This window comes from Cutaneotrichosporon oleaginosum (genome assembly GCF_008065305.1).
Source record: "Cutaneotrichosporon oleaginosum strain ATCC 20508 chromosome Unknown ATCC20508_contig03, whole genome shotgun sequence".
NCBI lineage: Eukaryota > Fungi > Basidiomycota > Tremellomycetes > Trichosporonales > Trichosporonaceae > Cutaneotrichosporon > Cutaneotrichosporon oleaginosum.
The window spans coordinates 615,973-637,092 of NW_027072172.1; the positions used below are offsets into that span (position 1 = coordinate 615,973).

General features: G+C 60.5%; 6 protein-coding genes across 6 annotated transcripts; 4 read left to right on the top strand and 2 right to left on the bottom strand.

Moving 5' to 3' along the window:
• COLE_03425 (uncharacterized protein) lies at nucleotides 1–1,597 on the top strand (the record flags this gene model as incomplete). The annotated part of the gene is made up of 3 exons (XM_018426144.2): nucleotides 1–36; nucleotides 81–800; nucleotides 845–1,597. 3 exons carry the CDS (start codon nucleotides 1–3, stop codon nucleotides 1,595–1,597), a joined length of 1,509 nt encoding a protein of 502 aa, XP_018280542.1.
• A 3,289-nt stretch (nucleotides 1,598–4,886) lies between these two features.
• Nucleotides 4,887–8,005, top strand: COLE_03426 (uncharacterized protein; the record flags this gene model as incomplete). Its single annotated transcript, XM_018422516.2, has 2 exons — nucleotides 4,887–7,218; nucleotides 7,257–8,005. 2 exons carry the CDS (start codon nucleotides 4,887–4,889, stop codon nucleotides 8,003–8,005), a joined length of 3,081 nt encoding a protein of 1,026 aa, XP_018280541.1.
• Nucleotides 8,006–8,052: 47 nt separating this feature from the next.
• COLE_03427 (uncharacterized protein) lies at nucleotides 8,053–12,172 on the bottom strand (the record flags this gene model as incomplete). Its single annotated transcript, XM_065626286.1, has 3 exons — nucleotides 8,053–8,815; nucleotides 9,552–9,980; nucleotides 10,017–12,172. The coding sequence occupies 3 exons, from the start codon at nucleotides 12,170–12,172 to the stop codon at nucleotides 8,053–8,055; spliced, it is 3,348 nt and encodes a 1,115-aa protein (XP_065482367.1).
• Nucleotides 12,173–12,833: 661 nt separating this feature from the next.
• COLE_03428 (uncharacterized protein) lies at nucleotides 12,834–14,389 on the top strand (the record flags this gene model as incomplete). Its single annotated transcript, XM_018425946.2, has 4 exons — nucleotides 12,834–12,963; nucleotides 13,009–13,192; nucleotides 13,229–13,360; nucleotides 13,396–14,389. The coding sequence occupies 4 exons, from the start codon at nucleotides 12,834–12,836 to the stop codon at nucleotides 14,387–14,389; spliced, it is 1,440 nt and encodes a 479-aa protein (XP_018280539.1).
• A 179-nt stretch (nucleotides 14,390–14,568) lies between these two features.
• On the bottom strand, nucleotides 14,569–15,396 carry COLE_03429 (uncharacterized protein; the record flags this gene model as incomplete). Its single annotated transcript, XM_018421237.2, has 2 exons — nucleotides 14,569–15,212; nucleotides 15,300–15,396. 2 exons carry the CDS (start codon nucleotides 15,394–15,396, stop codon nucleotides 14,569–14,571), a joined length of 741 nt encoding a protein of 246 aa, XP_018280538.1.
• Nucleotides 15,397–16,287: 891 nt separating this feature from the next.
• COLE_03430 (uncharacterized protein) lies at nucleotides 16,288–20,870 on the top strand (the record flags this gene model as incomplete). Its single annotated transcript, XM_065626287.1, has 8 exons — nucleotides 16,288–16,455; nucleotides 16,496–16,834; nucleotides 16,870–17,038; nucleotides 17,077–17,263; nucleotides 17,340–17,539; nucleotides 17,588–18,239; nucleotides 18,273–19,459; nucleotides 19,495–20,870. 8 exons carry the CDS (start codon nucleotides 16,288–16,290, stop codon nucleotides 20,868–20,870), a joined length of 4,278 nt encoding a protein of 1,425 aa, XP_065482368.1.
• Between the last annotated feature and the right edge of the window lie 250 nt (nucleotides 20,871–21,120).

Genomic DNA, 21,120 nt, shown 5'->3' on the forward strand with positions numbered 1-21,120 from the left:
ATGCCTCTCAACTACTCCAAGTGGGACAACCTCGAGGTGAGTCATAGCGAACCGATGAAAGGGGCCACGACTGATCCCAGCTCTCCGATGACTCGGACATCGAGGAGCACCCAAACGTCGACAAGCGGTCGATGATCCGCTGGCGCCAGCGCGACATTCACGAGAAGCGTGAACAGCGCCGCCTCCTCATCGCCAAGCTCAACTCGGAGCTGGAGCTCAACGGCGTGCTGCGTCCGCGCATCGTGTCGATCCTCGACGGTGTTAAGGGCAAGGGTGTGACGCACTACCGGGCCGTCCAGCGGCGGATCAAGGAGCAGCCTTCGCCTGAGAAGCCGGCGACTGGCGCGCCCAACCAGCCGACGTACGACATGATGATGGGTCAGCTGCTTTCCGACGTGTGGCGCGAGGCGGCGTGGCTCGTCGACGGCGAGGCCAAGGTCGAGAACGGCAACGTAATGAAGGGCGGGAAGAAGGTCGACGAGAAGAGTGGGGAGCCGGCGTGGGCGAGCGAGGCGACCGTGCCCGACTCCAAGGCGGAGCTTATGGCGCAGGCGCTAGCCGAGCGGCTGGACTGGCATGTCAAGGCGCTCGACAAGCGCGATGCCGACGTGCGCCAGGAGATCAAGAAGGAAGAGGAGGAGGGCAAGCGGAAGATCACGAGCGACGATATTCGGGATGGCTGGAGCAGCTCGACTGTGAACAAGCCAGCGCCGAGCCCGCTCGACAAGCCCAAGCCCAAGCCTAGCTCGCCAAAGAAGGAGACGGTGCAGGAGATCGAGGTGCTGAACCCGGGAGCATCAGTGAGTTGGTGCTATTCGACTGGAACTGACCGCAGTCATCTAAGGCCACAGCCCAGGCCTCAGTACCAGCGGAGGAGGAGGATGAGTCCGAGTACGGGACGATGACGCCTGCGCTGCGCAAGTTCGTCGACATCCCCTTGGGCGCGTTCGAGCAGACATACGCCTTCATTCAGAATGACTCGTCGGTGCTTACGGAGAAGGCGCACAACGCAGTTCTGCTCGAGGCGTTCGAGGCGGAGCGCAAGGGAAACAAGGACCTGGCGCGGCGCTGCGTCCACCAGAGCTTGATCATCAACTACTGCCGGGAGCTGGGACGCGACGGCGTGGGCCTCTTCTTCCAGCGCATGATTTCGCGCAATCCAAAGTCGCTCAAGATGTTCGCTGACGACTTTGCGCGCACGTACGGCCACATTGAGCGGCGGAGCGTTGAGCTCGCGAAGGAGGCTGAGGCGGACGACGGCGACCGGGAGCAGATCCAGCTCGTCGCCGAGGACCCCAACATGAAGATTGGCTTCAACTTGCCGGATGGGCCGCCGCCGGCCGAGCTGCGTGTTGAGGGCGAGGGCGCCGAGGAACTGGACATGGAGCAGGTGCGCGCGTTCCTCCAGCGCAAGTGGGAGCTGTTTGAGGCGTTCCCGCCGGCGCTCAAGAAGGCGCTGCAGACGGAAAAGCTGGACGAGGTCAACAAGGTCTTGGGCAGCATGAGTGTGGCCGAGGCCGAGGATGTCGTCGAGAAGCTGCAGGAGGGCGGCATGCTGAGCTTCAGCGAGAAGGGTGTGCGTGACATGACGCAGTGAGGTTGGTGTGTATTCTTAGTGCATAGTCGGGCGACATGAGCATGGATGTGAAGTTTAGTGGACTTGGCACGGTTCGATGTGGTTGGCATGCCTTCTCTTGGATCTGGAGATCTGGAGGCGACATCAAGGGAGAGGTTAGAGGAGCTCGAAGCCGAGGCTCGAGAGATGCGGCGTCCCCGACGTAAAGCAAGTCTGTGCGGCTCAGAATTTTGCGCCGTCGCTTTCGTGCGCCTCCAGGTGGATGGTTCGGTCGCTCAGACGCGATCAGACGACGACCGTGCTCTCGCCTCTAAATCTGAGCATCTGACTGTGGCGCTGTCGATGCTTCGTGGCGAGCTTCGCAGCCGCCCCGTCGGCCATTACTCACACGTCGCCCTCTCCCTCTCTTCTCTCTTCGCCCCATGCCCTCGCCCCACGTCCAGGCTATGCTGTCTCCCCACTCGCCCGCGATCGTGGCGCACGTGAGCCATTGTCCTGTCCGTGGCCTTGGCTTGCATGCTACATGGTTTGTGGCGCTGGCGATGGCGCTGGCGCACGGCGATTCTGGCTGTGAAGATCCCAATTCATGGCCGAGCGCACGTGACTCTAGTCATGGGCAGGGGTGCATGAGCGCACGAGCGTTAGGAGTTTGGGAAATGGGAGAAACGAAGCCACGTCCGAGCACACAGTTGGGCGATGGGCCATGGGCATGGGGCCATGGGGGACATGGCCTTGGCAACTAGTAGTCATTCTGTGACGCCGATGTAAACAAACTCGCCTCGCTACAGGGTTGATTGACGAGGAGCGAGACCCCGGGTCCGGGTCGGGGACCACGGGTGTAGCTTCCAGATACCGACTGCTTACAGTATAAGGCTGAGGGCGCAGGCTAGGCTGGTGAGGTGAATGGCAGTGAAACCATTCATGCATGCAGCATGCAGCATAGGAGCAGCGCTGCCACCTTCCCAACTGGGAGGTGCTGGAGGATTGGGAAGGAATCGAGACACAAGGCGTCGCAGCTCAGGACGCGTCGATGAGGAATGGGATGGACGCGTCTGCTTTCCCTTTAAGATCCCAATTCAGCTGCGTGTCTGCGTGTTTTTGGCGGGCACCAGTTCGGCCAATGTTTACTGGCGCCCTGGAGCTGGAGCTACTGTAGAGCCAGGTAGCGGACCAGCACCACAAAGTTTGCGGGGGACGCGTTCCGCGCGGATCGCGGCATGCTTATGGGCATCACAGCATGACGCGTAGAAGAGTAGAGTATCGAGCGTCGACGCCGAAGGATTCCAATGCCATCCAGTGTCGGGATTCCAGATGCTGTGCTCGAGCTGGGGGTGCAGTTCCGAGGATCCGAAACTCGATGCTGGGCGACGGGGGGGTGGGGGGGGGACAGGGGAGAGGGGGAGAGAAAGAGGCGGAAAGGGGTTTGGGTCGAGTTTGGAGAGGGCCGAGGGGATATATCGCATTGGACGGATTGTAATGAGCCCCTATCGCCACGTCTAAACACCAGGCACACGACCAAAACACGCCCCCCGCTCGACCCGTTTGCTTTTTCTCTCGTCGCGCGGCATCTGGCCCGCCATGAGATCAAGACATCAAGCATCAACAACCCTCACAGGCCTCAGAGCTCAGTCCAGAGCGTGGGGACTGGGAAATTGTAGGACAGGCTGCAGGGATGATGGTTCGAATGCGGTCATGGACTTTGGATGCACTACGACTGGAGCGTGCGCAGCAAATGGATCAGGACCCGAGGAATTGCTCTTTCAAATCAGTCGCGTCCGTCTCCGTCTCCTCTCAACTCTATGATCTCTGATCCCTCTTCTCTCTTCTCTCAACCTTTCAAACTACGGCCCCTTGTCCTCTCTTCTCCTTCTCCTCATTCTTTCATCATCCTTCATTACTCGATTCCTCACGTCTTCTGTACACACATTCTCTCTCTCTCGTTCTCTCTTCTTCATCAATCCCAACTCCGACGACAGTAACGCCTGCCCCTCCCCCAGACATCACTACTCCGGTGATCCCTCCTGCTCCTTGCCCTTCTCTTTTCTCCACTTCACGACAATCCTCCTCTCCTCCATCGACAATCCCCCACGCCGCTCGATAGATCAACCCCCGCCGCCCCCGCCGCCCCCGCCGCGCCCTCACCATGGCATCATCTCAACCACCACGACACGCGCCGACGCCCTCCATGTCCAGCGCTCACTCACACACGCCCTCATTCTCGAGCGCGTTTTCCACTCTCCCACCAGTCCCATCAAGTCACGGACACAGTCACTCGCCTTCCCTCACCTCTAACCACGCCCACACCTCTTCCCTCGGACATGGGCCTGCTCCCTCTACTCCGTTCACCCCCAATCTCGGTCATGGACATTCACCAAGCATCGGTCACGCCCCGCCTCTTACTCCCATCAAAGAACTTGCCAGTGCGCGCTCGTCTCCAGCGAGGCCACGCGCACCCTCAGCCGCTGCCGCGCATCAACGCGAGGCCGAGGAGAGCGGCGCGCCCACCAGCGGCATGTACGCGAAGAGTGGCTTCTGGGACGACGACAGCGACGAAGGCGACAAGGACCGCACATCAAGCTGGCGTGCCCGACTCAGTGGCAGCACAAGCTCCAACACCGGCGACCGTCGCAGCGTGAAGAGCACCAAGAGTTCAAAGAGCGGCGGTGGGCGCTCACGTAGCAACACCATGAGCGGGATGGTGAGCCCCTCGCCATCCGTCGAGGCTGGCCCATGGCCTTGGATGCGCAAGTCGCACCAGGCAGCTTCCTCTGTCAATTCCCCAAGCCACGGTCGCGGTTTTTCGCAGTCGCAAACTCACGTCCGTGGGCCCTCGATGGCCGACAGCGTCGGAGTGGCGTCCCGGCCGCAGAGCACACAGCGACCCCCAAGTACTCAGCAGCCCTTCCCGGCGGCAAGTCCATCCCCCGCCTTCCCCTCCCCAGGGTCCACATTTCCAAGCTCCGCGACCTACTCTTCTACCGGACTCCCCTCGCATCCTCCGTTGCCCGAGGTGCCGCAGCTCAAGCAGCGCAAGAGCAAGACACGGCTTCGCTTGCGTAGCAAGACGGCGCGTCAGAACGAGCAGGACAGTCAGGATGTGCGTTACATTGTTTTCCGCGGGTGACATGTCCCATACTGACAGCAGCTCAAGACACCCATTGCCCGTCCCCCGTTATCGCCGTTGATTAACACCGGTAACATCCCCAAGCGCGCGCCCACTCCCTTGGAGAACAAGGCGCCGGATGGAAAGAAGCAGTCGGCGTGGAAGCGTGGAATGGAGCGACTGTGGCGTTCAAAGTCGGCTGGCAACATGCGTGAGCAGTACCGCCACGCCGAGCAGGAGAACCTTCCTCCAGTCCCCTCCCTTCCTCTCGAGCACGCTCGCGACAATGCTCGCACCCGTCTCGCATCGCAGGCAGCGGCCCCAGCGTCGCGGCCCATGTCACCAGCTGCCCCGCCCGCGGCTCTCTCTCCGCCGCTTGCATTGTCACCGGACCAGTCCGCTTCGTATCTTTCCTCCCCCAGCTTCAACGGCAGTGGCGCGCTTGTCCGTGCACACTCGCATCGCAGTGACACCGGCGATGACTCGATACTCGCGCAGCTCGATGAGAAATACCCCTCATACCGCGCCCTTTCACCCAGGTCCAACATGCTTGGCGTGGATGACATGGAGAACGACCCTTTCGCCTCTGCTATTGACTACTCGCAGCCCCAGCGCCAGCGTCGCCCTTCCCGCTCACCGCTGCCGCAAGAATTCTGCGTCCTCCCCTCTCCTCCACCACTACTCGAGGAGCTGGCAGGGCCGCGGCACTCGCCCAGCTTGACCAACCTCAAGCAGTCTCTTGTACCTCGGCTCCGCAAAAGCAAGAGCATGGGGATTACGCGACGGCCCTCGAGTATACTCAGCGCGTTTCGCACAGGTGGCGAGAATGGGCGCGTGTCGCGGGGTGCCTCGCCCATCCCCTCCCCGGCTATGCGGCCTTCGCCTCCTGACCGCGTCCCAGCCCTTGACGAGTTGGTGGCAGTAGCTATGCGCCAGTCGCCGCTCGAGCCCCCCCGGCCCCTGTTCTATGACAGTTTCGACCTCGGCGATGACGGCAATGAGAAAGATGAGCCGCAGCTGTTGCTTGAACCACTTGAGCCACAGGAGTGGATGGATGCGGGGGACCAGCCGTCGACAACCCAAGTTTCGCGGTCGGGCTCTCCCCATGTGCACAGTATGCCAACGTCACAGGCACCAGACCTGTCGATCGACGTCACGGGCGGCGCGGCATCAGTCTCTGGTTCATCCATCGAGCTCATCACTCCTCAAGTCTCGCACCCAGGTGGCTGTGGACGATTCTCTCCCTCCCAGTCCTCCAGCGAGGCTCTCGAGCACAGTCGAGCATTCGACACGGATGCTCTCTCGACGCCGACTGCAGGGGTCCAGGAAAATTGGGGAGGACAATGCCACTCGCGAACGCAAAGCGAGGAAGCCTTGGCACGGGCGCTTGCCGCGCACAGTCGGAATGAGAACCTGACTCGGGATGATCGGTCCGAGACGTGTCCCTCAACGTTTGGAACTCAGTCTTGGGAGGCTGCAATTGCCGCATTCCCCACCATCGACGACCACGTCAACAACCACCCGTTCCACATCTACAGCGGCCCCGGCGAGCGCGAGAGCCTTGCTTCCAACGCTGCAGTCGCACCCACCGACTCGTGTACCCACAGCTTCGCTTCTCACACTCCCCTCTCCCGTTCAAACGACCACGCGGAATCCTCCGGTAACGACCCGGCTGCCGACACCAACAGCGTTATGTGGTCGTCCTGGCGCGACGTGCCCCACCGCCGTGCATCAGGACAGAGCGAATCGTCCCGCGGTAGCAGTCACGGCAGACGTGCGCGCACAGCGGAGAGCACTTGGGATGACTCAGACTCGGACACAAGCGAGAGCGAAGACGAGGACGTCCCCTTGGGCAGCCTGCACCCCGGTGCCGCGGCCGCGCAGCAGCAGCGCCTAGCTGACCAGAAGAAGCGCCGCGAGGCTCGCCGCGCACAGCGCGCTCTGCGCGAAGCCAAGAAGGAAGGCGAGCTGCGCCGTGCCGCGACTTCCGCTACCACCAAGTCGCGTCGTCAATGGAACGGTGAAGGTGTGCATCCGGACGCGTTAGTCGGGCAGCTCGAGAGAGTCGCGATCGGCAAAGCGCCACCCATCCCTTCGCGCGCTTTGCGTCCCCCGCCGTCCGAGCGCAGCGACCGCAGTAACTCAAACACGCCGTCGTTATCGCGTTCGACGACCGTGGGTCGGAGCACAAGCGGTCACAGCGCCCGTAGCGGTGCAAGTGGGCACCGCATCCCATCCGATGGCGACCGTTCGGCGGCACTTAGCCGTGCCACATCCATCAACTCATCCGCAACGCGCAAGCGCTCGCAATCCAATGCGGGGCGCATGCCAATGCCGTCTGCACCAACAGAGCCGACACCCGTGCGTCGTGCCACCGCCGTGCGCTGCCTCGTCACGCACGGCACGGACGTCCGGCCAATCAACCTGGACGCGTATCCCGAGACAACGGCGCGGGACGTCCTTGCCGGCGCGCGTGCGCGTGGCGACATTTCCGACGGGAGCTGGGTCGTCTTTGAAAGCTTTGCTGAGCTCGGCCTAGGTGAGCACTTCCTATTGAGAACCGCGAGCTGACAACAGAACGCCAGGTCCGCGAGCACGAGCTTATTCTCTCCGGCGTGACCAAGGGTTGGGACGCCACTGCGTCAAATGCGCTCGTCATCCGTGAGATGCCGGCGCACAACGTGTGGAGCCGCAACATCCCCGACACGCCGCCGATGGTGAGCGGTTGGGTGCAGCTCGAGACCAAGCCGGGCAAGTGGGCCAAGAAGTGGCTCGACGTGCGCGGCGGCCAGGTGTTTCTCAGCAAGAACGAGAAGGGCAAAGATGAGGTGCATATCAACACCCTCTTCTCGGACGTGTACACTGTGCGCAAGAGCCGCCAGGCGCCAATGCCATACACGTTCGCGCTCAAGAGACTGGACGCAGCGGCCTCGTTCCAGGAGCCGAGCGAGTACATCTCCTTCTTGGCTGCCGATGACGCCACGGGCTGGAAGCTGCACAGCGCCATCTTCGCGAGCCGCTCCTTTGCAATGGCGCAGGCCGACCCCGGCGTGCGCGCACGCCTCAACCCGTCAGCACACTCCCATTCGCATCCCCACACACCGCCTGCCCCTGCCATCCCCATGGGCCCGAGCCTGGCCAAGCACACCGGCCTTCATCGCTCTCCTACCGGTCACACCACTCACGGCGCCCACAGCTCGCGGCCTCGCCCCCGCCTGTCGGCCGGACATGGTCCCACGGGTGGCCAGCCCTTGGTCGACCTCAAGGCTGAACAGTTGGCCGGTTTCACCGGTCATGGACTTCTGCGTAGCAACCACCAACTGTAATATTGTGCTTGTACCATATGTATATCAGTCAGAAGATGTGAACACTGCTACTGCACTCGTGTGTGAAGGAGCGCACAACTCAGCGCTGCACAATTTGTCACATGGAGGAATGCATCTGGATCAAAAGCACGCTCCGCAGAGGCGGCCTGTACACTACTGGCCACCTGGACTGAACATACTCTGACCGTAGAACGGCTGCCCGGGCGCGGCGCCAAATGAGTTGGGCCCTCGGCGCTGGTCGTGACCCAGCGGCTGGTGTTGGGGAGGAGGCATGCTGCCGAAGCCAGGCGGGGGCGCGCCGGGTGCGAGGTCGGTCTGCCGCATCTCGCCGGGGGCACCGAGCATACTCGGACCGCCAGGCGCACCAAAAGGCGTCGAGCCACCGACGGCCAAGTTACCCATGCCGGACGTGACACCAGCCATGGAAGACGAGCCGTAGGCTGGAGGCCAATTGGAGGCACCTGTCCCCCAAGAAGGGTTGCGAGCAGGAGTGACCGACCACCGACCACCACCGATCGCTGCTCCTCCGATGGGGCCAGCCATCGGTTTGTTCCACGACGGCGCGGCGCGGCGCGTGTCTGGCACAACCTCGTCGCCGCCGAGGGCAGCGGAACCCAGCACCTTGTCGGGCTGGGTGGGCGACCGTCGTCCGCTCCTGATCGCGCCGTGAGGAGCCCCGGCGCCAGGCGCAGCGGCGGTGGCCGCTGGAGGGGCTTCAAACAGGCCTGGAGGCCGTGAGCCAATTGGTCCGGGAGGAGGAGGGCCGATAGGCTGCGCGATGGGTTCACGCGGCACAAAGTCGTCCTCGCTCGGCGAGAACAGAGCACTCGGTCCAGAGGCCATGCGCTGTCCAACGGCGCCCGCGCGGAACGGCTCGTCGGCGGGCGTCCGGGTGGGAGTTGCCGGCTTGCCAAGATAGCCCACGCCCAAGGCCTGGCGAGGAGGGTCAACGAACGCATCGAAAGCACTGTCAGGTGTGGCGCCGAAGCTCCGAGGCAGCGCAGAAGAAGGTGAGCCCGTCAACGAGGCCGGACCACCAAACATCTGCCCATTCGTCGGCGGCCCGCTGAATACGGGCGAGGTCGCGCGATACGACTGGCGCGTATAGCTTGAGCCGGGAGCGAAGCTGAAGCCGGGCGGAGGGGCCTGGGTCGCACGAGTCGGCATCGACGGCACAGGCTGCGCCTGCGGGAATGTCCCAAACTGCGGTGCCTTGGGGGTGAGACGCGACGAGAGAGGTGTGCGCCCGGAGGTAGGAGAGGGTGACTGGACCATAGACGAGCCTGGGACCTGAATGGGCGCCGGGCTCATACCAGGAGGGCTTGGTCCATTGCGCGCACCGGGTGGAGGAGGAACGGAGGTTTTACGGTTAGCTGCGACGCCGGGAGAAGGACGGATGGGGGTGGCCGCAGCAGCCTTCGCCCGCTCGGCGGCGGCGGCCTTCTCGGCCTTCTCCTTGTCCGCGGCGGCCTTTTCGCGCGAGGCCTGCTGCGCAGCGAGAACCTTGCGTTGTTGGCTCGCTTCCCGCCGCTGCTTTTCAAGGCGCTCTTCCTCAAGCTTGGCTTGTCGCTCCTTTTCAGCCTTCTCGCGCGCCTCACGGGCGATGCGCTCCTTCTCGGCCTTCTCCTTGCTGAGCCGTTCCTTCTCCTCACGTTCGCGGCGCTCCTTCTCCTTGGCCTCGCGTTCGCGTGCCTCGCGCTCCTTCTTGATCTTCTCCTCGCGCTCGCGTTTCTTGCGCGCGGCTTCTTCCTCCCGGGCGCGCTCCTCCTCTTGGCGCTTGCGACGCTCAGCCTCCTTGCGAGCAGCCTCTTCCTGGGCGGCACGCTTAGCAGCCTCGCGGCGAGCGCGCTCCTCCTCCTGCCGCCGCTGACGCTCTTTGGCATCCTCGGCGGCCTTGGCTTCGGCAGCCCGCGCCTCCTCGGCGGCGGCGGCCTCTCGTGCGGCACGCTCATCGTCCTGGCGTTGCTTCTGGGCCCTAGGCTGTCAGCATGAGCGATATGATGCCACTCACTTCTTCTTGTCGCGCTTCCGCTGCGCCTCCTTGGCCTTCTTCTCCTGTTTGGCTCGCTGCCCTTCCTCCTCTGCTTCGAGTTCGCGCAGGAGCTGTTCCTCTCGTTCTTTGGCAACGCGCTCGCGATAGGCGGTGAGGACGCGAGTCTCAAACATGCGCGCGGCGAAGATAGCGAACATTCGACGACCGTCCTCCATTCGCTGAGATTCGGAGATGTCATCCTCCTCATCATCCTCATCCGTCTCCTCCTGGAGCTCACGCGCGTTGAGCTCCTCGCGAGCTACACGCTTGACAGCTAGCTGCTCCATCATTTCCAGGAACTTCGCCCCGTCGTTCTTGAGCATGTCATCGGCAACCGTGATTATGCCCTTGATTGTGGCGAGGTTCTTGCCAAAGCCGAAGAAGTCATCTGACCCCTCGGGTCGCGAAGCATGCGCCTTGGGCTTGCGAGCGTAGTCAGTGTCAGCCTCCTCGGACGCAAGGTCATCCTCGTCGATCTCCTCCTCGTCTTCGTAGTCGTCATCCTCGTAGTCCTCGTCGCTTTCGTCCACGCTTGGATGATGTGACGAGTTGGGCGCGAGGTGATCGAGCTTGAGAAGTTGACCGCTGGGATCGATCTCGACACTTCCTGGGAATGGCCCCGCACCCGGTGGTGGAGGGCAGTCCTGGCTGGCCATCGCCGCACGTTGATGGGATGTGTACTGCTCCAAGTCGGCGTAGTAGCCGTGGTAGAGTTGCTCCAACTCCATCTCGATGTTAACCTTTTTCCGGCCGCACACTGCACATCCGCACGAATGGCGCTGCTGCTCCTTCATGCGCTTGAGCACAGATTCCTTCTCGAGCTGAAGAAGGTCTCTACGCTCCGCATCGCTCAACGCGAGCCAGAACTGAGTGATAGCCTCGCGTTCCTCAGGAGATGCAGCAGTCCAAATCTTTGCTGGTTGCGCAGGCGCCGCTGCCTTGCCCTTATTTCCGAGCTTGGGGGGCGGAGGGTGCGTGTGGTTGTGGTGCGTGTGCGGCGTGGCGGTGACGGGAGCTTTCCCAGCGGCACGCACAGATCGCGCCGGAGGGTTGGCCGCCGCAACGGGCGCATGGGTCATCGGCTGCTTGCCGGCGGCACGCGAGCTTGGCGCGGGCTGAGCGGATGGGGCAGATGCGACGGGCGGTGGAGGAGGATGAAGCTGGGGTTGAGGGAGAAGAGGTTGGGGTTGCGGCGGTACCGGTTGCCGAGGAGGCTGCTTGACTGCAGGAGGCGGAAGCGTCGCGGGGGGCGGTTCAACCGGCTGCGTCGCCTTCTTCTTCTTCTTCTTGTTCTTCTTCTTTGGCGCCTCGCCGTTGGGCTGGACCAAACCAGATTCGGGCTCCTCATCAAAGTCGTCCTCCTCATCGTACTCGTCTTCGCGGGCGGGGGCGTCGGGGTGATTAGGATGATTGTGGAAACCCAAGTCCTCGGCGATGCTGGACGGCATGTGCGCTCTACCGTTCATGGGGTTCACCGCCTGGAAACCTATTCCGTGGCTGGCAGCCTGCACGATGCGCTGCGCCATGGCGTAGAGGTCCTTTTGCGTCGCATGAGGGTCATTTGATGGGTTGCTCTGCCCGTTGAAAGGAATGGCCTCGCGTATGAACTGGCGCACATGCGTTGGGAGCGTCGACCAGTACGGGTCGTCGTCGCCGTACGAATCGTAGTGCATCCTGCGAAAGAGCTCGTTGGCGGTTTCCAAAAGCTCGTCGTGTCCTATGCCGACAGAGGGTGAGAAGCCGGTATCGAACGGGTTATCGCCCGGTGGAGGGCCGAGGGGATGATCGAAGGCGTAGCTGGCAAAGGTCAAGGGGTCGGGAGGAAGACCGCGGGTGCGCGCGGCGCTGGCAGCGGCGTTGGCAACGGCTGCGGCTGCGGGGTCAATGCCGAGCTTGGCGACAGCGTCTTCGTAGTACGGCTCGAGAGCCGCCGCTGAAAAGTCGGCAGCGGGATTGAGAGCAGGGCGGCCCTCGGCGAACTGGGCTGATGAATGCAGTTCGTCGTCAACAGCGGCGAGGGCAGCGGAGTCGAAGCTCTGTTGCTTTGCCGCCTTTGCCGCCTTCTTGGCCTTCTTCTTGGCCGACTTTGACAAGGCGGGAGGGTCTGCTGACGCTGCAGGGGCCTGAGAGGACATGCGCGGTGGAGACTGAACTTGTTAGCACGAGAGCGAGAGAGGCGAGGGCGAGGACCCAGCCGGACGTGGTCTACCGGCGGTGCGATTATGGCGCGGGCGCGCAGTGCACGGAGGGCACCTACCTAGCTACACCGTGTGCACCCTCGAGGTTGGGGGAGACACGGAAGTTGGTCGGACGAGCAGTCTGAAGATCGAAGGGTGCGTCGACCGGCGGGGGCAAGTGGCCAACGTGCGGAGGTTTAGGTGGAGTTGAGGTGTGTAAGGTTGGGTGACAGCGCACGCGGGGGAGGAGCGTGCGGGGCGGTCGAAGGAGGTCGGAGGAGTAGGATGGGGGGCTGGTAGGGGCGAGAAGAGAGGATGCCTGATGAAAGGCGAAGGTTAGGTGACTGGAGAGGGAGGAGGATGTGATGGTGAGGGAGGATGACTTGATCGTGCGCGACGCTGCACAGTCGTCGCCCTAGCCTTGCACTGCCGGACACCTTCCCCGCGTACGGTGAGCCCACGCCCAGCAGCTCTCGCCACCTGCTCCGGCGTTTTCAATTCTCCGCCACGTGGAAAGTCCTTACATAATGACCTCCACCAGCGACCTCCACCATTGAGTCCACCGGAATCTCGCGACTCTGCCCAACTTCTCAATTAGACGACTGTAGCAGCAACAACCATGCGCTCCTCACTGCGTCTAGCCCAGGGTGCAAAGCAAGCTGCGAGTTTTAGTGCTCAAGGGGCGGAGGTGCACGCAACGCCCGGTCCTTACGTCTGGCGCAGCGCTGCAACACCAGGCCCATCATCAGGTGAGCTGCGTCCTGGATCGCGATGTTAAGCTGCGCTAACAACAGGTCGGCTTTCCGGGCGTTCCATCGCTGTAAAGGACAACATCTCTTATGCAGGTGCGCCCACGACATGCTCGTCCCGCATTTTAGAGGGATATATGCCGCCCTACACTGCGACTTGTGTGCAGCGCCTCATCGATGAGGGCGCGCACATCGTGGGCAAGACGAAGATGGATGAGTTTGGGATGGGGTGAGGTCATACATGCGGGGCAGTGGCTGACCGCAGCTCTGAGAACACGCACATGCCCAAAGGTTGGGGGCCGGTACCCAACCCATCTGGTCCGCCAGGCGAACCTCGCTCAGTAGGAGGTAGCTCGGGTGGTTCGGCTGCGGCGGTGGCAGATGGCAGCGCATGGGCGTGAGTTGCGAATCTTGGCTTTAGACTAATCTCAGCGCGCTGGGGACAGACACGGGTGGCTCAGTGCGCCTGCCGGCATCATTCTGCGGGGTCGTGGGTTTGAAACCCAGCTACGGCATGATCAGCCGGTACGGCGTGGTGTCGTATGCGGACAGTCTTGATTGCGTGGGCGTACTAGGCTCAACGATCGATGTCGTGGAGGAGGTTTTCGGCGTACTGTCTGTTCCAGATGAGCGGGACATGACATGCGCGACCGCGGCAACTCGCGAACGCGCCGCAAGTATCGCCGCGGCCGCCCCATCGAGCATGCAGGGCCTGCGGATCGGGTTGCCAGTGCAGACGCACGTCCAGGGCGCGTACCAGCTCCCGCCAGCTCTGCTGGAGCACCTCAAGTCCCAGGGGGCGGAGCTGGTGCCCGTTGACATCCCGGCGCTCCGCCTTTCACTTCCGGCGTACTATGTGCTCGCGACGGCGGAGGCAGCGTCCAACCTCGGCCGGTTTGGCGGGTCGTGGTGGGGCTCAGCGTGGGAGCGCGCGCGCGACGACGAGAGCGGTACCGAGCGCCGGCGCCGCATTCGCTCCGAGGGGTTCGGGTATGAGGTCCGCAAGCGCATCATGGCCGGCACGCACACGCTCACGGCGGACGCATTCAACAATTCGTATCTCAAGGCGCTAGCGCTGCGGCATGATTTGAAGCAGCAGTACTCGGACGTGTTCGCCCTCGCGCATCCCTTGCGAGGAGAGGGGAGGCAGGGCGGCGTGCACGTCCTCCTCCACCCCACAGCTATCGGCCCGGCACCACGCCTTCACGATGACGGGAGCGGTGATGATGCGCGCTACGAGTACCTCCAGGACGTCCTGACTGCCAGTGCCAACCTGGCCGGCCTGCCCGCCATGAGCGTTCCGGCTAGTCGCGTGGACGGGTGGCCCGTAGGTGTGAGCATCGTAGGGCAGTGGGGCACAGAAGACGTGGTGTTCCGCGCAGGACGAGGTGTTGAAGCGTGGGTTCAGGCGAGCGCCTCATCATAGTCCACCTCCAGTAACCTCATCCTCCCGCTCCTCTCCAGCCCACCCCTACTATATCACTCTAGATGCACATGCATAATCTACACTTGCCGCTCGAAGAACGTCTCAAACTCGCCCTGCACGAACGCAAATACCTCCCTGGCTCCACGGAGCCCTAGCGCACGCGCCTCGTCAAACTGAAGTCAGCGCAGCGGCTCCTGATCACCCACCTGCTGCCGTGTGAACGTCCCCTCAGCCTCAATCCAGACGCTCTCGACCTCCTCAGCCTCGTCCTCCATCCTATCCTTGGCACTCGAGATACCAGTACCAAACGCCCAACCGAAGCCGAAGCGCGCATCGGCCGCAGCCTCCTCCTCCGCACTGGGGTCCAACACATACTCGCCGTCCACGAGAGCAACGCCGACGGCGAGAGGCACTGCGCGCATGCCAACAGACCCGGCGTGCATCGCAGCCAGAGAGGCGGCGTTGAACGCGGCCGCGCGCGGCACCATGCCGCCGGAGAGGGTCGGCGTCCCCTGTGGTGGAGGGAAGGTTGATGGGGGCCAAGATGTCGTTTTCTCTCCGATCCATGGTGGGGACGACGAGGCTTGGGGTGCGGCGGGAGTCAGGCTCTGGACGACGAGCTGGACGAGCGAGCGGGGGAAGCGGTTCAGCGTGAGAATGGGGGCGAAGGAGGCGCGGAGGGCGTCTTCCAGCGCGCGGGAGGGCGTGGCGCCAATACCGTCGAGGGGGCGGTGGATGACCTCGAGCGTGGCCGCGTCTACGCGCTCGTCGCGAATTCGCACCTCGATAGGTCCGGTGAAGGAGGCGAGGGCGGCGGCGGGACCTGTGGTTCAAATGGAGCCATAAACGGAGCGGCGGCGAGAGGAGGGGAGTGTCAGCTTCGTCACGATGGCAGGGCGGCTTCACTCACCGAATTCAAACCTCCCCGAGCCATCGGCGCGGTCGAGCTCGCCGATTGCCACACGCATGGGGCGGAGTTCGTAGTTCGTTCGTCCGTCTGGCCGCATCTTATGGTGAAGAATGTTGTTGACAGCATCTTCGTTGGCGCTGGAAATCGTGCACCTCCACCGGTGGAGGTCAAGCCACGTGACTCGGATGTGTCTGTTTTCTGATTTTATGCAATGGGTGGATTTTCGAAAATGGTCATGATGACGACGATTGCTAGCACGTCCATATATGTGAATGATTTATCGCATTTTGTCCAGGCTTGCTGTATTAACACCTAGCTTTGGACCCTGATTCCCCGACATAGCAGCCAGATTCCGCGATATTGCATCCGTGTTTTCCCTGGCCTCATCGAATGACATAAATACTGCTGTCTCACAACTGTGCTATGCACGACTTTGTTGCGACAGCCTCCACATACTGTTACCGTTCACTCCTCCATGGTTCAACGCCATTCGAGGGAACAATGTAGCTTACGCTCCACAGGCGCTGTTGGATCCATTTGGCATCGCCTCACGACGCCCCCATCACTGATTTGAAAACATTGAAATCTGGTGTGTGCGCCTTGGATGATACGATCTTTGTTCTTCGCTCCCCACTCACTCTCACTCTCTCACTGATATATTGCATCCCAATGGTCACCTGGGCTCGTTGATTCATCATCTAACTCCCCAACTCCTCATCTCACTCGCATCTCCCACTTCCCCACCACTTTCCATCCATCCATGGACGTCGACGACATCCCCCGCCCCCACCCCGCCTTGGTGGGTCGCCGTTCACGAGGCCGGCCTGCCGCGCAGTATCAGGATCGCACTACGCCTCCCATCGCGCAGGATTCAGATGAATGCCAAGACGTCGATGATCAGGATGACAGCCCTCCCCCCTTTGCCGAGTTCATCACGGACAGCGTTTCTCCCGTTCCTTTGCAGAAGACCAACCTCAAAAGGCGTCGCATGGCTGATATTGAGCCTACTCCCATTGCTGAGTATGATGATGGCCCCCTAGTTGTGCCACATGGCTTTCGCTCTGTGGTTAGGGCCTTATATCACCTCGACCGTGCCAGCTCTCACTCTTCGACGATCTACGAGCTTCACTCACTGCCACTGCAGTTTGACTTGTCGGTGAGTCAAGTCCCAGCAGGAACACGCCACTAACGCTCAGCCATGGGACTGGAACGCTGCCAACAACAGTGCAATCCAATGTGATGTTCGGCTTAAGTGGCAAACTTTCGTGGGTCTCTTTCCGACAGACTTTCGTTCGCGTCGAGTCGTCGTATCCGTGGCATCTGGATCATTCGACTCGTTTTCAGATGGGTCACTGATCTTGTTTCGAGGAAACTTTCGGTGCAGCGGCAAGTGCAAGGCCCTCCCTCCCACCCATTCTGGGACTGGTGACACATTCGAAAGTTTCGACCAGTACCGCGGGGATGGCGAAGATGTTGAGATGTTGGAGTCCCCACGCAAAGCGGGGGGAGCTTCTTTGTGCAACGCGATTCTTACTGTAAGCACCACGCATACGGAATGGCTGACCCCAAGATTGAGATGACCCTGGATAACATTCGGCAAGGGGTTGTTCAGTGGTGGGAGCCTCTCAACCACCCGAAGCCCCGCCGCAATGTGGAGTTGTCGATGTCGCACTTCGTTCGAGCTGCACTGTTTCATGTTGCGTCGTCGTATCGAATGACTACGTCTTTTTTAGCCAAGTGTAGGTGGGCTACGTTGCCTAAGCTGATTTCGTCGCAGGGTTCGAACGTTCCATCTCTGAGGAGCCTTACTTCAAAGAGCTACAAACGATGGCCCCTCATCGCATGCCGGTAATGAAGCACTTTAAGTCAGTCTGGGCGGCGGCGACTAGTCGGAGTCGCCTAGCAAAGCTTCCACTTGTTGCACTGGATATTATCCACCAGCGTAATCCAAGTAGATTCATTCTGTGAGTTCCAGTGCAGTTACGAGTCTGCGAATGCACTTCGCCAGCCCTCCCCCATGGTTCAGCATCCTGACTCTAGCTTCACTGTCATCCCGGCCACCCCGAAGACCAAGTTTTACGCTGAAGCCGCCATGGTCTCCAATTTTAGCCTTGAGGCCGCCATCATGTTCGCGCCGTGCAACGGAATGTTTTTGGACTCATCGTTCAAGAACAAGGCCGGGGGGAAAACGCCTTTGACCATGCTGGTGACTGTCAACCAGCATAACCGAATGGTACCAAGTGAGTGGCTTTCGTTTATTCGCAATGGGACGATAGCTGATCAACGAGTGGCCACTATGGTCCACACGAATGCGATCCGTCCTGCGTTCGTCAACTTTCTGAAGGCATTCGCAAAGGCAGTGCAGCAACATGCCCGTCGGATCGTGGCTCGAGAAGTCAACCATGTCCTCGTGCTCGACGCTGTCGAACAGGAACAGTTCCTGATGCGGTGCGACGACATCGCCGAAGAAGGATGGGTCCCCGCCTTCGGCATGATTGACGCTCATGACGGTGAACGCAATGCCATTGAGGAGGTGTTTCCGGGTATGCCAATCCGCCTGTGCCAGTTCCACCTCATTGCCGCAGTCCGCAAGAGGTTCCGGCGCATCTTCGGAGCAGTAACACCTCAGAACCAGGGCTCTTTCTTGGCGCTTCAAGCATTTCGCACCTTGCAACGATGTCCCGTCGAACAAGAGTTCGACCGGTACTATGGTATCTTCAGGCGCACCATTCACGACATCGACGACGACCCTGAGACTTGGGACCAAGTCGATAGGTATCTGCAAGGGGAATGGTTGGCTCCTCGGTGGCGCTCATATTGCATGGACTACGGTCTGCCGCCGTGGGTCACACGGGATGGGCCGTGGTCGACGAACAACTTCGTGGAGTCTGCGTTCAACGTTTTCGATCGAATCTTCTTGGACTGTCGCGCGAACAAACGGTGAGTTAGTGAGATGGCACACGCTTATAACAGCGTTGATCGTTTGGTTGACATTCTAATCACGGAATACTTCCCTTGGTACGAAGCGAATCAGCATAAAGAACCACGCTTCGACCGGATCCACGCTGCGGCTGTCCGGAACGGCCTCCTGCTCTGGCAAACAGATAGCATTCGTGTGGTCGATATGTCTATCGCGCGAGACCAAGGAGATCCAGCCTATTCCCAGGATCACCCCATCTACGTCGTTCAGGCCCAAGCAAAGAAGCTCAAGCTTGGTTCAGGCACTGTGGGGGTGGCTGCTCGCACTCGGGGCCGTGAGATTTGCTCGTGCAACAAGTGGAAACAGACGGGCAAACGGTGCATGCACATGTTCGCCGTCTTCAAGTACCGCATCACGGGGCCCTGCAATGAGTACGAGACCAAGATCGAGGCGGCAATGGAGCGATTCCACTTCCCAAAGGCGGATCTTTCCCCCGAACCTTTGCGGGATTTCGATCGGCCATATTCCAGTGACGGGGAGGCCAGCCCGGACGACGACCCCCTAGAACAACAGTGGGGGAAGTACGTTCATCACCCTAAACGACTGTTCGATTTTGACTTCGATGGTTCCCCAGTGACTTCGTTCCCTGTCAAAGAGAGCCGGCCTTCGCCTAGGAAAGGCGATCTGGTAACCCCCAAACCTGAACGCAGCGAGTCTCGAATGGACGTGGACGAGCCCGATTCACCCGCCGAAACACCGACCATGTCCCTCGAACCTCCCCAGCTGTCCGATGAGCACATTCTTGCGCTCGAAGAGGAAGAGAGGACACAGACGGAGCGCTACGGGCACATTCGCCGAAACAAGAGTGACATGGGGGAGCCTTTCGGAGTGTCTTCGGGACGACCCCTCAACCGTCATCCGAACCAACCATGGCGGACTGGGGATCCCACTCGAAAGCACAGTAAGCGTTATGACAAGCGACTGCCACGGCAGATGCCTTTCATCCCCTTTGCCGGCGCAACCAACCCACACGGACTGTCCTGCTATGCCGACACCATGCACATTATGCTGTACATGATTCCTCGTGTGCGGACTCGAATCTTGGCAATGACCGAGTCTGAGTTGAACCAGCCTTACCTTTTCGAACTTCATAATATGTTCAAGGGCTGGGACGCGGTCGAGCATTACAACCAGCCTGAGCTTCTGGACATCATGTCTAATACTATTTGTGTATACCCTGGTATGTGCATTCCAGTGGCGGCACTGACACGCTAGGTGGTCCCCTGGTTGACGACCCTGGGATTCAGCAGGACGCCTCCGAAGTTTTCCTCCGCGTAGTCACATACCTCACGCGTTCTCTGACTGGAATCGATCTGTGCGAATACCTGCAGGTTACTGCTAAGTCCACTCGAACGTGTCCTAACTGCCAATCGTGCGACGGAAGTGACCAGGTCGGATCGGTGTCGATTGGGCTGGTCCTCAGGGCCCCACCAGCAAACACGAAGTCTGCCTCGAGTCAGGATGGGCGGCTGAGTTTACTCGACCTTTTCGGCCTTCAAGACTCAATTATGGGTGACAGCGGAGCCCTTGTCTGTGGACGATGCAACTTCAGCGGACCGGGGTTCGTCATGAAAGACGAGATCATATCACTCCCAACGGACTACCTCGTCATCCATTTATCAAGGGGTTACGATTATCCTGCCACTTTCGACATTCCATCAGTGTTTACCGAACCGACAACCCAACGTTCGTTTGGAGTGGTTGCTATCGTTATGAGGGAGCACGTTACCGTCTCTCAGGGACATTTCGCCATTCTGGTCTGCGATAAGAAAAGCCAGAGCTGGTGGAAGATCAACGGTACTGTCGTCGTTCAGACCTTCGGTCCCAACGCGTCATTCGGACTCAATTGCTACCCAGTGTTCCTTCTTTGCGAGGCCCGCCTCCCGGTACCAACTGTTCCCGATCGCACATCTGTCGGCAGGAGGCCACCCGCGAAACGTCAACGCCAGGATGTCACGAGCTCCAAGGACACGGTGCTCTTCCCCACCCAATATGCCCAACCAACAATGGAATCGTTGTTGAAGTTGTTGATTCTGGGGAATAACAGGAAGGCTCCTCGATTGATCGACGCAACCCTCCGATTCAAGAACCTGCAAAGTCTAACTGGGCTGTACAAGCAGGTTGTGAGCCTCGGACAGCGGGGGCTTCCTCACAGTTACCTTGACGATTGGCGCAAGTATGCGATTACAGACGACTGGTACTCCAATATCTTCATCAATCACGTACTGCGGAACCTGGAGGCTTGCACGAAGTTCACGAACGGACGACCTCAAGGAAACCCCGAAGTCGAAATCGTCTACCAGGCATCGGGACTGCCTAATGGATGGTTCGTGGATAAGTCGCTCATGCCGTTCCATTCTGGTCCTTGGAAAAGTCTACCGTGTTCCTTTCTGGATACCGCAGGAGAATGGACCAAGAAGTGGTACGTGCTGCCTTTCCAACCTTTGGTCGGCCTACACTTTTGCACCGTCGCACTGCATGGTCCAGAACGGCTGCTTTATGTCCTGGATAGACTGCCGGGCCTGTCCTCTAATCTGAGCAAACCGACCCCCATGCATGTGAGCATTCGCGTCCTCGTCATGCCGTGCTGACAACAATAGACTTTGTTCGACTCATTCACCACTCGATTCCGCCACGAGAGGGACCAACTCCGACTCCAACCCCCGGATTTCACCATATTTGGCAATACTGAAGTATGTTTACGAGATTGAACCTCTACTGACTGACCTAAAGCAAAACCGGTCGCATATTCCATGGCCTGCCCAACCGGACTCCAGTAGCTGTGGTCCACTTTCCACGGCCGGAGCCATAATGATGTTTCAAGGAGTGAAGCCTGAGGGG